Raw genomic sequence first — 15,466 nt, forward strand, 5'->3', positions numbered from 1 at the left:
CGTCTTAAGCTGCATGCTACCATACTGAATAATAGACAGAATAATAACTGACAGTATAATAACTGACAGTATTGTGTTGAGTAATGTGGGTTTGGCATGCACCCGCAGGAGAGGCTGTATCTAACACAATGTCATGTCCAACTCAATAGACACTTGCATTCAAACTGACATTATTAGACAGGGACATCTGCTGGCAAGGCTCATTATTACATTACTACTAAGGCCTGTTAGTTCAACAGTTCTACATCTTTATTTTAGTACATTTTACCAGTATTTTACAAAATGCAACATCGGTTTTGTACTAGACAATACTAGTATTTTTGACAAGGCAGAAATACCCAAAACTGATAGCCACAATGCACCAATAACTTGTTTATTAGTCATAAGGTAAACTTAAATAAAATGCTATGATGGCATTCAACACATATGCTTATAGCATGTTTGGTGTTATATAAATATATAATGTACTGATTACTATACAGTCAGCCTGTATGAAGAGAGCTATGTATATGTAAAAGTTCATCATTAAAAGCTTGCCGTACGTTTAGCTGCAAATATTATCTGAGTCCTAGCAAGGTGCAAAATGTTGACAATGCTGTCTTGTTAAAACCTTACTGTAAACACTATCCAGAATGGATGATAACTGACTTCTTGTAAGCTCATATCATACGGCCAACAGTTATAAGGAATTTTGGAAGGAAAAGATCAATCATAGTGTAACAGGTATTAAACATAACCAACAGGATATATTTCCACATATGCGTAAATCCTGAAATCCGGAAATCCTTATCTTATTTGTAATGAAACTGTTATGAGATATTTTTGATGATATTTCATTCAGTATAATTTTAAGCACAACAGGAAAAGAATGAAACATTGACAGTTTTATGCTTTTGGAAACAGGATTTTTTAGCACCTTAAAATATCCGAGCTAAGCAAAACTGCCATTATTTTGCCTTTGAACTGGTATGCCACTGCAGAATTAACAGTGTCTGAAAAACAAAGTGGACCTCAACAGGAGATACAGGACAGGACGTTGTTCAGATGGGCAGAAAGGTCAGGGCATTATTGTGTAAGTTTCCGTGTGCGCTGTCTTCTTCCCGGACACCGGCGTGCACAGAGGAAGTGGCTATGAGGTGATGACACCTTTGTGTTTCTTTGTACTGTCCATTTCAGAGAAGTGGGCTTACTGTCCACCTTGGGGGATGAGCATTCACAGGATCCCATGTCCTTCACATTGGGTTAATACAGATTGCATTAAAGTCCAAGCACAGACACTGAAGAAGCTGAGATGAATTCGAGCCAGGTGGGTTAGAAGTCATTAAATTTTTGTCCCATCACTGGACAGGTTCAGTATCCATAAATGTCATTATCCACCCATCCTGCCTCCATGGTGGCCGGAGTGCGACATGCCTCGTAGATTTCATTCGTGACAAAACCAGCAGTATTGCTCGGAACATTCTCATAGTCCGTTGCACTGAATGTTCTGCTGATTTCTGAGCTCATGTATTCTAGCTGGGCCCCATTCCGGCTGGGACCATCCTTGGGGACTGGGCTACTGCTGTTTTTCAGCCCACTAGTAGACACCCATTGACCAGGCACAGCGTAGATGTCATTTTGTTCCTTTCTCCTGAAAAGATATAGTTATTAATCTCACATGTAAATATCTAAGATGATTTCAAGGGTCTTTGAAACATCTAGTAGTACTAGGGCAAGGTGACTGGACATATGGTATCATCTCACGATCATCTCACCACTCATCCAAGTTACTTCATTTGAGCAATAAAGTCTGCATACACACTGCAGACTACAGAAGAGATGCCATTGGAATTCATATATTGTACACTCACATTTATATTCGCAGATATTTCTAGCCGGCTAGCTAACATGAGCTGACCTGACAGCATTTTTGAGAGCATTTTGAGATCATTTCTAAGAGCATTTTTAGATTTTCATAATCCACACTACTAATGCTAGCCAGTTAGCTAGAATAAGCTAACCAAACAGAATTATCATAGTAACATATGATGCAGTATTTACAATAAATACCATTGTCATACAGCCATCTTTCATCATATTTTTTTATATATTACAAGCAGGTTTTTCCCAAGGAACACAACAGAACTCCAGCTTCAAGTTCAGCTATGAACATTACTACTTTTACTAGCTATCACACATATTGCTGTTTGCTATATTATCTCTAGGAACTTGCAGGGTATAATTTTTTCCCTCAGCACTAAGCAGCGTTTACTTCTCATCCTCCCTAGTGGGTCGGTTTTCTCCCTCGGCTTGATCTCCTCTGAGTATTCCACATCCACAGCCATCTAGCTGTCTAGCGGGCCTATGCCGCTAGAGTACTTAAGTAATTTTCCCTCACCATACCATGAGCTGAGTCTGTTAAGTTAGTTGTATTTTTGTGTATTACACATAGCTCTGGGACTGGAGTCGGTTTTCCCTACACACAACAGCTCTCTCTGGATTTCTCCCATTTGTTCATTAGAAAGTACAAAGGAAAGGGAACCCAGGGAATACACCATGTTGTGGAGTCCCTTAAGGCCTGTGAAAGTTGCCAAACTGAAATGGGCGTCTCTGACACCTTTGCTCACTTTTGCAATAAGCTCGCCTTGCAGGCATTGGTGATCAAATACACTATATGGTCAAAAGTTTGTGGACACCTGACCAATCACACCTATATGTGCTTGTTAAACATCCCATTCTGGAATTAATCCCCTTTTGCTGTTATAATAATCTCCATTCTTCTGAGAAGAAGCCACAAAAGGAGGCCTGGAGTGCAGTAGGCGTTCCAATTTATACCAAAGTGTTCTTTGAGGTCAGGGCTCAGTGCAGGCCACTTGAGTTCTTCCGCTCCAACCCTGACAAACCATGTCTTTATTGCTTTGTGCACTGTCATGTTTAGGCCCTTTAGTTCCAGTGAAGGGGAAACTGTAATGCTACAGCATACAAAAGCATTCTATACCATTCTGAGCTTCCAACTTTGTGGCAGCAGTTTGCGAAACACCTCCATATGGGCGTGATGGTCAGGTGTCCACGTACTTTTGGCCATATAGTGTACCTCTGAAGTGATACTGTAGTTGAATATGGGATTTATGCCCAATGTCATATGACCCAGTCTTTTGCTTGACCTTGCACTCAATCAGCTGATTGACCTTGCAGTGTTCCATGAAGCTGAGGCTACAGAGTGTTGATTGCAGTGCCTGGTACTACAGATGTGCTGAACCCTGCCATTCTATGAGACTCTCTGCCTCCTGGTCACTGTGTACTTTCTCCAGGTTCTACAAGGTTAACATTACCCCTCCCAGTAGTGTAAAAAAGGATGGTCTGAACACCTTTCCAGAGTTCCTTGTCTTTAAGAACTGGTGCCAGTGCAGTGATAGTTCCAAGGAAAGATGGTATTTATTGCAAATACTGATTTATACATCACTACCTCACTTTGTTGGAAGGTCTCATCATGTATGCGCTCCCTTGGTGCTTATCTGGAGTTCACAGAACATACGCGAGAAGTGTTAGCTAGCTAACAAGCAGAAAACCTCTTTAAATGCAAGCGTAAAACTACCCTAAATCAGAAATGTTTGGAAGATTTGTTTTTGAGTCCATCTGCTCAAAGGGATACCCAATGGACTGCGATCAACAGACAGAGCCTTTTTTTTGATCGGGTGAAACGGCTTTAATCACTTAGTATGCAAATAGTTGCATGAGTTGTCTTGTTTGTTTTTGAAGTTTTCACTCACTTCCTAGCCATGACTCTATAACAGAAGACCCCAGAGACCACCAGTATAATCAGAAGCAGTACAGGTACAGTAGCCAGGAGGATGTAGGAGACATTGATGCCTTCATCTGAAAGAGACACTGAGAAAAGAATGGCATCAGCCATACAAAGTTGTTTTACTCAGTTCAGACCAAAAAAGAATGCTATAATAAACTGGCCAAATACGTTAATTGATGATTCAGAAAATCCTGTGTTTATCTTTTCATTATTCAGTGTGACAGGAAGTTTGTTTGAGAGTTACTGCTGGTATAGCTGAAGAGAAAGTGTCCATTTAAGAAATGTAATTCACACATAGCCTAAACAGTGAACAACTGTACTTACAGCTACAATTACATGCAGACATTTAGCATTTCCCATTAGATCCCATATGTTGTGTAAGCATGTTATATACAGTTGTGTTATACTCACCATCCACTTCATTAGGAACACCCGTGCACCTGCACATTCATGCAGTTATCTAATCAGCTAATCACGTGGCAGCAGTGCAATGCAAAAAATCATGTGGATACAGGTCAAGAGCTTCAGTTAATGTACACATCAACTATCAAAATGAAGAAAAAATGTGATCTCTGACTTTGATCATGACATGGATGATGGTGCCAAATGGGCTGGTTTGAGTATTTCAGAAACTGCTGATCTCTTGGGATTTTCACACACAACATCTCTAGAGTTTACACAGAATGGTGCTAAAAACAAAAACCATTGAGTTCTGAAGGTGGAAATGCCTTGTGGATAAGAGAAGTCAGAGAAAAATGGACAGATTTCCCTCTGAAAAAAAAATTACCTGGTCTTTTTCCAGACTTCAACTGTCCAGTTTTGGGGTGTCTTTGCTCATGATAGCCTCAGATTCTTGTTCTTGGCTGACAGGAGTGGAACCTGATGTGGTCTTCTGCTGTTGTAGCCCATCCACCACAAGGTTTAATGTGTTGTGCGTTTTGAGATGCTTTTATGTTCACCACGGTTGTAAAGAGTGCTTATTTGAGTTACTATAGACTTCCTGTCAGCTCAAACCAGCCTGGTCATTCTCTTCTGATCTCTCTCATCAACAAGATATTTAAGCCTGCAGACCCTCCTCTCACAGGATGTTTTTGTTTTTAGCATCATACTGTGCAAACTCCACCATCTTGTGTGTGAAATTCATAGGAGATCAGCAGTTTCTGAAACACTCAAACCAGCCCATCTGGCACCAACAACCACGCCACGGTTAAAGTTACAGAGATCACACTTTTTCCCCATTCTGATCTTTGATGTGAACATTTACTGAAGTTCTTGACCTGTATCTGCATGTTTTTATGCATTGTACTACTGCCACATGATTGGCTGATTAGATAACTGCATAAATGAGCGGGTGTATAGGTGCGCCTAATAAAGTGGATGGTGAGTGTGCATTATATTGGTTGTAACTTTAACATATACATGACATTAATCAATAAATCAATAATAATAAATATGCTTATTTTACTGTATAAAATGTTAAAGGTGCTCAGTATTGCAATATACAGTATGAGCCATTTTCAAAATAGGTCTCCACTGAGTGAACAAGGCAAGCAAAATGTTTTTCATGTGAATGTTTGCGCCATTGCTTTAGCAGCTGTGCTGTCTGTGACAGATGCATTAGTACAAAGATAAGCTTGAACCTGTGAAAACAAACATGCTTCAGGTACAAGAACAGAAGCTATGATGGATGAGGTTTGTTATTCTTATCTAATGTTTGCAAGCAATTTCATTCATTTATAAGGCCACAATGTTTTCCTGACTGCAACACCTATTTTCCTGAACGTTCTATTTTACGATCAATTATACTGCTTGTTACTTTGGCCCCGCCCATTCCTGATGGTTTTATCAATTGTTATCCTTTGTGACGGGGGTGGAAAAGCACTGAGATATGATACTTAATTGAAAGTATAGATAGACTGTCAAAATCTTAATTAAAAGTGGACGTATGCGGTCAAAAATGTACTCAAGTAACAGTAAAAAAAAAGTTGCTACTTTTAAATGAACTCATGCATTAAAAATCTTTTTAAGTTAATGTCATGTTTTCACATGAAAAGTAACTTTTACTTATTTCTTACTTACTTATTTAAAACTGTTAGATGTTTTTGTTTTAAAGCGACTACACCATCTTTCATTCAGTCTCTGTAAGTTTGCTGGTCATATGCATAACTAACACTACGTAGTTTAATGATTTATTATTCAGAAGTAAAATCTCTTGTAAATAATCAATATTTACCATTCGCTAGACTTTGACTTGCAACCCACTGATGCAAAAATAATTAAAGTAACAAGTTACAGTTACTCAAGTATTTTCCACCCTTGCTTTTGTTCTTTTTTTCTATTTCTTTAATAAGTTGCTTATGCATTGAATGTTTTTTTTTAATCATTTGTGTGCAGGAACCATTTTACTTTTAACCCTGATATATGTATCCCATCTGTCAAATTATTGCCAGTGTTAGTGTTAGTGTGTTAAGAGTTTTCAGCATACAGGATGGTATAGAGCATGTTAATTAACATAATTCTTAATTCTTAAAAAAAGACATACACTCCCCTCTGAAAGTATTGGAACACCAAGGCCAATTCATTTGTTTTTGCTATGCACTGAAGACGTTTGGGTTTGAGATCAAACTATGAGTATGAGATGGTATATCAGAAAATCTGATCTGTGGTAGCTGAAATTCTGATCTATGGTCTCATATTCATCTTTTGATCTCAAACCCAAATGTCTTCAGTGTGTAGCAGAAACAAAAGAATACTTTTTGTAAGTATATATTTGGAAGGGATTGTATGCTTAAAATGGGTTCTGTATTCATTATTAATGTAGTAATGACTTCTTAATGAAGTCATTATTATCACATAATATATCAAAACATAGGAAAAATTGCCTTTTTTTATATGTTAGTAGTGGCAACAAAAGGAACGTTTGTCTGCTCAACACTTTCCCCACTAACAAAGGTCCTGATCTGTACAGATGTAATGGATGACCAATGGACTTCATTCAAATTATTTCCTCTAAAAAAACAAAAAACAAAGGGGCCCAATTTTAGACCAAAATTTCAATGCATTGAGCTTTGGCTTCATTTAGGAGCAGTGTTGTTCCAGTGCAGTTCTGTTTTTTGTATTCTAAATAAATGAGAAAACAGTGAGAAAACAAGGGAATAGACAAAGTTCCATGTTTGAATGGTGGAATGATTTGCTGTTGTGGTAAGCTGATTACAATTGCAGAAGAGAATAAGTAAAAGAGCACCTAGACCATTCAGACTGATTTTTGATCATTTTTACCTGAGCGAGCAGTGGAATTTCCAACAGGAGTAGGAACCGGAGCTATTTCTAAATTAGAAAGAAGCAGGGATAGAGGATCTTTTAAACATTTTCTTTTACATATCATAATAGAATATCTTAATAGTCTAGACTAAAATAAACAGCTCTGAATCTATATAATAAATTAAAATCTATGTAACACACCTTCTGCATATTTGCATATGAAGTTATTTTTGCTGTTGCATCTGATATCACTCCACTTGAACATATTGCGTCCCTTGAGAGAAGCAGGCGCATTGGGTCTGTAGTGCAGGGCCACACACTGGTCAAAACCACACGAGGGTTCTTTCAACAGCCAGTTCCTGCAATGGGCAACATAACACAGACCCTGAATAACTGCTGCTATTGTAAGAGACAAGATCTTATAAGATAATTACACCAGCAAGAGTGTCTTCAAATAAAGTTTCCTTTGTGTAGCCAATGCTCTAGTGCACATAGGGATTTCTGGTGGGTGGGTCAGCATTAATTTAGGTCTAAAACTTTTATCTCATGTCCCTGAAGTTACTTTGGTTTCTGGTATAGGAAGACCAGGCCTACACAGTCACATCTGTTCATTTTATTGTTACAAATCATAAACTCAATATACAGACCCCTCCAAAAGTATTGGAACAGCAAGGCCAATTCTTTTGTTTTGGCTATACACTGAAGAGTTTTGGGTTTGAGGTCAAAAGATGAATATGAGACAATAGATCAGAATGTCTGTCATTTCCTGATATTTACATCTAGATGTGTTAAACAGCTTAGAAAATGGCACCTTTTGTTAGAACCCACACATTTTTCAAGTGATAAAAATATTGGCCCATGTGACTGAGAGGTGTTTCTTGTTGCCCAGGTGTGTTTAAACAATTAATAGCTCTGAATGTCTACTCTTGGGTTGAGCCCTGGTTTTCGCATGTGAAGACTGCATTTGTTGTTAAAAAGGATAAACCAACATGAAGACCAGAGAGCTGTCTGTGGGAGAAAAGCAAGCCGTTTTGAAGATGAGAAAAGAGGGGAAATTACTCAGGGACAATGCAAAATCATTTGCCAAAACCAATACAACAATTTGGAATGTCCTGAAAAAAAAATGTTGTACTAACAACCAGACATCAAAAGATTGGCCAAGGAAAACAGCAGGAGTTGATGTCAGAAACATTGTGAGATCTGTGAAGAAAAACCCAAAAACAACAGTCAGTGACATCACCAGCAACCTCCACAGGGCAATGGTGAAGGTATCACAATCCAACACTTGAAGAAGACTTTGAGAGCAGAAATATAGAGGCCATACCACAAGATGCAAACCACTCATCAGCAGTAAGAATCAGATTAGAATTGGCCAGATTGGAATTCACAAAGAAATACAATGATGAGCCACAAAAGGTCTGGAACCAAGATTAACCTCTACCAAAGTGATGGAAAGGCCAAAGTGTGGAGAAAGAAAGGATCTGCTCATGATATACAACATACAAGCTCATTGGTCAAGCATGGTGGAGGTAGTGACATGGCTTGGGCTTGCATGGCTGCTTCTGGAACGGGCTCACTAATCTTTATTGGTGATGTAACTCATGAACGTAGCAGCAGAATGAATTCAGAAGTCTACAGAAACATTCTGTCTGCCAATTTACAGAGAAATGCTTCTAATCTAATTGGGAGGAACTTCATCATGCAGCAAGACAATAACCCAAAACACACTGCCAACACAACAAAGGACTTCAGCAGGAGAAAAAGTGGAAGGTTTTAGACTGGGCAAGAAAATCACCAGACCTTAACCCAACTGAGCATGCATTTCACCTCCTGAAGAGGAGACTGAGACGAGAAACCCCGCAAAACAACTGAAAGAAGCTGTAATACAAGCCTGGAAAAAGCATCACAAAAGAAGAATGCAACAGTTTGGTGATGCAGTTATTGCAAGCAAGGGACATGCATCCAAATATTAAGTGTTATTTAATTTTAATCCCATCTATTCTTATACTTTTGCTCAAATAGAAATTGGGTGGTCTTCCACCAAAGGTGCCATGTTCTAAGTTGTTTAACACTTCTAGGTGTAAATATCAGCAAATAAAAGCTGAAATTCTGATCTATCATCTCATATTCATCTTTTGATCTCAAACCCAACTGTCTTCAGTGTAGAGCAAAAACAAAAGAATTGGCCTTGCTGTTCCAATACTTTCGGAGAAGAGTGTATGTTTTTTCTTTTTTTTAAGTTAGGCATACTGTTAAATATACTGGGAAATATATGGTTTTATTGGGGCTCCAATGCACTGCACAGTTTCAGGGTTTTGCTACTCCTAACATACCTGAAGGGATTAGTAATTAACCAATAAACTTATAAACTTATCAGGCGTGTTAGGAGCATGAAAAAACATGCAAACTGTGCAATACAGTGTAAGTTCAGAGCTGGAGTTGAGAAGCTTTAATCCAAAACAACTGGTGTATACAGTATATTTCCAGTAACTGACTACGTGGAAACACTCTCTGATCATATCAGACTGCTTAAGTAAGGCATACAACATGACAGGGTGTGCTGTTATAGGAAAATATTCAATGATGGGGTGGTGTGATGTGGCCTGACGCAAAGTGGACCACCTAATCTTGATTATTTTCCAACATCCTAATGTGTTTTATTCCACTTATACCACTGCAAATTTAATTCTTTAAAGAACTACACATTGTAATTTTTATTCATTTATAGTTGCATTTAATGCTGTTAAACATTCACGAGACAAGTTAGTTCCTGTAATCTCTCATTTGACCTTTTCTGGTATAAGAAGGCCAGGCCTACACAGTCACATCTGTGTGTGGTTGCATTTTATTGTTACAAATCACAAATGCAAATATATGGTTTTACTGGGGATCCAGTGTCCTGCACAATGTCAGGGTTTTCCTACTCTTAACATACCTTAACAAGGGCATAGTAATTAGCCAGTAAAATTATTATGTGTGTTAGGAGCAATAAAAACCATGCAAACTGTACAATAAAGTGCAGAGCTGGAGTTGAGAAGCCTTAATGTACATACAGATCCAGAATGAGATTAAATAAATATTCTAGTAAGCTAGTGCTTGGTAACACTCTCTTACTATGCCAGACTGTTTAATATGCCTATTATTACAAGTCTTCCAATACAAGACAATGTTATTATTAATTGTCTTAACTTCCATGACAAGACATGTGGACATATTTAAAGCTTAGGTAATTGCTTTTGTAATGTTTAAAAGTGCTTCTAGACAATCATATAATTCCAAAGATACCTTATAAAATCTGATTTACAATATAACTATGCAGAAGAGTAGACGAGCTTCTATATTTCAGGCTTCTGTTTACATTTTTGGGACGGAAATTTGCTCCACCAGCAGTTGGAACAGAGCTGCTCAGCTCTGCCCCGTTTCCTTAAAAACAAATCACAAGGTACACATAGTTTCAGCAGAGAAACTGGCGCCAGCTCGGGAAAGGTGAAGGCTTGTTAGTGTTTTCATTGTCGTTCACTTTGCAGGCGACAGAGGGCTCTAGGAAATTGCAACCTGCTCCTTTAAGAGCTATGGTGCAAGCAGTTTGGCTAGTTTTCTCTAGACCAGGGCTGTCAAACTCATTTAGGTAATGTTTTACACGTCCAATGTCACGTGAGCTGGACCAAAAAATAATTTTAGTGTACAATACCACATCAACAATTCCTATTAAATGTGTTCACCAACATTTATCTGAATCATGCCTTGAACTTTTCCACATTTTCATGTTACAACCTGGAACTGAAATTGAATTAAATGATTATAATGTATGTCATGAAGCTACACAAAATAGCCCATAATATTGAAGTGGGGGAATAAAATCAATATAGTTTTTAACATTATTTACAAATAAAAAGATTGCATATGCATTCAACCCTGTTGTAGTGAAAATTCTAAGTTAGTTTACTTAGTCAAATCTTCAGCTTGCTATATGATTATATATCATTCTTACATTATGTCAGTATCTGAGGTTATGGCCTGTTTTTACTGCTCTATTCTGCCCCTTAGTGGAATAACAGAGACTAGCTTTTTTTTCAAATCATTCAATTCAGTTACAGTCCACAAGACCATTTTAATTTAGGACAAAAATTCTAAATTCATTTCCTAGGATGGATTAGAACCTTTATCAGACCGCTCCCTGGCCCACAGGCCATACAGTGGAGTCCAAAAGACTGAGAGTACTAGTGAAAATGCTTCTACTTTGCATTCTTTTCTAATTTAATACAACAATTTTCATTACAAATGATATTACTGACAACAACCTGGGTGAAAAGTAGAATCTTAGAAATATTTACATGAATTTCAGAGTTTCTTAGTATTTGGTATGTCTCCTTTTTGCTTTAATGACAGTGTGCACTCGAGCTGGCATGGACTCCACAAGTTTGTGCAAAATCTTATGAACCATTTTATATGAAATTCATCAGAGTGTCGTCTGAACACATGCTTCAGTAGAAGAGATTAGGCAAGAGGAAAATTTGACCTTTTGTACAAAGCAGTTAATATGGTCAATATCATAAATTTACTCACATTTAAATAGGGATCTAGAAATAGTGCATGATCTTGAATATTAAATATGCAAGATATTGAACACTTACTTTCTTCATTTTAAATATTTCAAAGTGGTCTCGGACTTTTGCACTGTACGTTTGACACCACTGCTCTAGACCTTGCAGTGTTTCCATAGATTCTGGGCCAGAAATGTAAGCCGTATAGCCTAAGTCATACCTGTAGGTAGCCTGGCTGTGATCCAGCCAGTAATACTGTGATGAGCACTCTGCAGCCGCTGACTCTTTGTAACCTTGATTCCTTCGCAGTCCAATCCAGAAGTCACCTTTAGCGCCTGGCGCGTCTCGAACAAACATCTCCATTAGCCTCTGCTCGCTTTCTGTTTCAATACTGAGCAGCTCACCGTCGTCTTCCCTGCACGTCCGCCTGGCCTCCTCAAAGCTCACCCCGTACCCACTGTCCTGGTGGTAAGCAATCTTATAGCACGGCCTCTCCGTACCCCGACGGCATATGCGCTGACCTGTGCAGCAAAACGTTTACAATATTTAACTGCTTAATTAACACCCACAGTGTTTCTGTAAGTTCAGCAGGACATAAATCACCACTGAAGAAATTAAAGTGAATTCCAGAGTAAATTAAATATCAGATGCATTCCCGTTGTTTTTTAGAAAATCTTTTTCCAGGACATTTTCCATGACTTATATACATAACAGCTGTTGCACAAGGAAAGTCAACTTAGAATGACTCACATCTGCCAACATCTTTAAACTCTTAAACTCAGAGGAGCAGGTCCTGAAATTCCTTTTACTTGGTTAAGTCATCTTAAAGTGCATTATTTAGTAACTACTATGAATTATTCATTCAGAGAAAAATACACTTTAAGATGACTCAACTAAGTTTTACGCAAATATTTTGTGTATATAAGCATACAAGCCCCACCTCAGATACTATTTCAGTAGCTCGGGACCTCATTCACTATTTACAGGGCCGTTTATCCATCTCTTTTTTTTTCAGGTGCTTGCATAACTGGAAAAAATAGTCCATAAATGTCCAGGTTTTCCAGGATGTGTGGGGAACCCTGATCATGCCATCACTGAAGCCCATAGCATACACCAGAGGCATAGATAAATACAATGCAAATACTTAGGCATTGTAATACAAACTCTGCACCAACTTTCCTGCAGACTGAAAGCATTCCTGGACAGATCGGATCAGAAAGCAGTTCAAATTCAGAACCGGTTCTTATACAGATCGGATCAGGAAATAAAGTCGGAAAATAGAATTGGTTCCTCTAGATATCAGATCAGAGTGTCAGATTGGATTCAGAAGTGGTTCCTAAACAGATTGGTTCAGGAAATCAGATCAGATTCAGAATCGCTTCTTATGCAGATCAGATCAGGAAATTGGACTGGATTCAGAGTCAGTCCCTGTACAGAGTGGATCAGAAAAACAGATCAACTTCAGAAAAGATTCCTGCACAGGTCAGATCCTGAAATCAGATCAGATTCAGAATTGGTTCCTGAAGAGATCGGATCAAAATAATCAGATCGGATTCAGAATCAGTCCCTGTATGGATCGGATTAGGAAATCAAATCAGGTTCAAAATCAATTTCCTGAACAGACTGGATTCAGAAGCAGTCCCTGTAGAGATCAGATTAGAAAATCAAATTGGATTCAGAATCGGTTCTTTTACAGATCGGATTCGGAATCAATCCCTGTATGGATCGGGTTAGGAAATCAAATCGGGTTCAGAATCAATTTCCAGTACATTCTGGATTCAGAAGCAGTCCCTGTATAGTAGATTGGATTAGGAAATCAGACGAGATTTAGAATTGGGTCCTGTACAGATCGGATTAGGAAATCAGATTGGATTTAGAAACGGTTCCTGTATAGATCAGATTAGGAAATCAGATCGGATTTAGAATCAGTTCCTGTACAGATCGGATTAGGAAATCAGATCAGATTTAGAATCAGGTTCCTGTACAGATCGGATTAGGAAATCAGATCGGATTCAGAATCAATTTCCTGTACTGAATGTATTCAGAATCACTCCCTGTAGAGATCAGATTAAAAAAAACCAAATTGGATTCAGAATCGGTTCTTTTACAGATCGGATTCAGAATCAATCCCTGTATGGATCGGATTAGGAAATCAGATGGGATTTAGAATTGGGTCCTGTACAGATCGGATTAGGAAATCAGATTGGATTTCGAATCGCTTCCTGTACAGATCAGATTAGGAAATCAGATCGGATTTAGAATCGGGTTCCTGTATAGATTGGTTTAGGAAACCAGATCGGATTTAGAATCAGTTCCTGTACAGATCGGATTAGGAAATCAGATCAGATTTAGAATCGCTTCATGTACAGATCGGATTAGGAAATCAGATCGGATTTAGAATCGGGTTCCTGTATAGATCGGATTAGGAAATCAGATCGGATTTAGAATCAGTTCCTGTACAGATTGGATTAGGAAATCAGATCGGATTTAGAATCGGACCTGTACAGATCAGATTGGGTATCACTGTTCATCATCCTGTGATAATGTAAAAAAAAAAAAAAAAAAAAGCATGTACATTATTGTATGGACTCGTCCTCCATAATTATAAATAGCTATATTTCTGTAGTGATATGAGGCGATATCAGTGATATGTGACCGGAGTATCGCACATTCCTCTAGCACAGAGAAGCCTGGAGCTGTGGTTAATAGTGTACACATGGGCACTTGGCACGGGAAAGCAGGCTGGTAGCCTAGTGCGCGTCTCAGGACGAGCTCTGCCTATCTAAAAACATGTCCTGATAGCAGGCCAGTCCTTCACAGGGAATAAAGGAAACTTCACTCCCACATGTTATAAATAAAAACGACTTGCGAAGTTCCTCTGGAGGACTTCCTTTAAAAACAAGCGACAGCAACAGTGACTTTTACTCTCACTCTTCCATGCAACTTGCAGCACCATAACATCTGATCATTTTTAAACTCTGGGAAAAACATCACATGACAGCTGTTAAGAGTGAATAGGCCTATTGAGCGTCAGTTTTTTTTTTTCCACACACACACACACACACACACACACAGTCTACTACACATCCGCTTACTTACTGGAGAAGCCTTTTAGTGCGCAGCCTGGATGACAACAAACAGCCAAAACAGTTCCGATCAGCTTCATGAAATCCATCTCCACATATTCATTTACATCAATGCTGGAGTGCACTTCAACAGTCTGTCGTGTCCAAAGCTCCAGGAAAACGTCGCGCTGTCAGATAAGCAGAAAGAGTGAAGAGTGAAGAGTGTGGCGGTGCAGAAAGTCCTCCAATCCTCCTCATGTCCCACACTGCATACTAGAGCACTACATAGTGTGCACTGTGTGAGAAGTGTGCCAGATGTTGCACACCAGCACGAGAACCTAACTCCTCTGCTACTTTTCTTCTTGTTTCATAGTACTCTGATAAGTTTAAGGATCTTGAGATTTTTTTTTTTTTTGCAAGTTATTTTACAAAACCCTGAATGAAGAATGATCCTGGGAAATTCAGCCTAGATTATATGGAAGGGTATGAGGGAAAAAAAAAACAGACCCACAAATTGTGCAGTTAAAGGAACACTCCACACAACCACAACCAAAATGAAATCTGCTGTAAACATGCATCCATACAGCATTGAAGCTTTTAGTGTCTGATTTCCCAGCTGGAATACTGGGAGAAAATACCTCCCGATGACACAAATACATTTACAAATAAACTACAACAGGGAGCATTGTACTGTCCCCTTCCATAATCCTCCACTCTATACCACTAATGATGAGTTAACATACTTGTGTAATGCATGCAGGGTATTGGATTGTAGTGATAGAGCCGTGATGGATGCACTGGGGTGTCTGGGC

The 15,466-nt window shown here is 38.6% G+C and overlaps 1 protein-coding gene across 2 annotated transcripts; it reads right to left on the reverse strand.

Annotated features, from left to right (window-relative positions):
• Window positions 1-357: 357 nt before the first annotated feature.
• On the reverse strand, window positions 358-15,169 carry laynb (layilin b). 2 transcript variants are annotated; one of them, XM_026923992.3, is made up of 6 exons: window positions 14,689-15,169; window positions 11,810-12,110; window positions 7,247-7,404; window positions 7,064-7,111; window positions 3,750-3,855; window positions 358-1,630 (listed from the first exon to the last, which is right to left on the reverse strand). In XM_026923992.3, the coding sequence occupies exons 1-6, from the start codon at window positions 14,762-14,764 to the stop codon at window positions 1,351-1,353; spliced, it is 969 nt and encodes a 322-aa protein (XP_026779793.2). In that variant the 5' UTR covers window positions 14,765-15,169; the 3' UTR covers window positions 358-1,350. The 2 variants fall into 2 exon arrangements, with proteins under 2 accessions (XP_026779793.2, XP_026779792.2); XM_026923991.3 differs by having other exon boundaries at window positions 3,750-3,867; window positions 14,689-15,165.
• Between the last annotated feature and the right edge of the window lie 297 nt (window positions 15,170-15,466).

Source organism: Pangasianodon hypophthalmus, chromosome 14 (assembly GCF_027358585.1).
Source record: "Pangasianodon hypophthalmus isolate fPanHyp1 chromosome 14, fPanHyp1.pri, whole genome shotgun sequence".
Classification (NCBI taxonomy): domain Eukaryota; kingdom Metazoa; phylum Chordata; class Actinopteri; order Siluriformes; family Pangasiidae; genus Pangasianodon; species Pangasianodon hypophthalmus.

Bases quoted from the DNA above. Each gene is read 5' to 3' on its own strand.
- laynb (XM_026923991.3), bottom strand. From the start codon at position 14,764: ATGGATTTCATGAAGCTGATCGGAACTGTTTTGGCTGTTTGTTGTCAT. The intron at 12,111-14,688 runs GTAAGTAAGCGG...TTTGCTGCACAG, and splicing joins CGCACTAAAAGGCTTCTCCA to GTCAGCGCATATGCCGTCGG. The intron at 7,112-7,246 runs GTGTGTTACATA...TTTCTAATTTAG, and splicing joins CATATGCAAATATGCAGAAG to AAATAGCTCCGGTTCCTACT.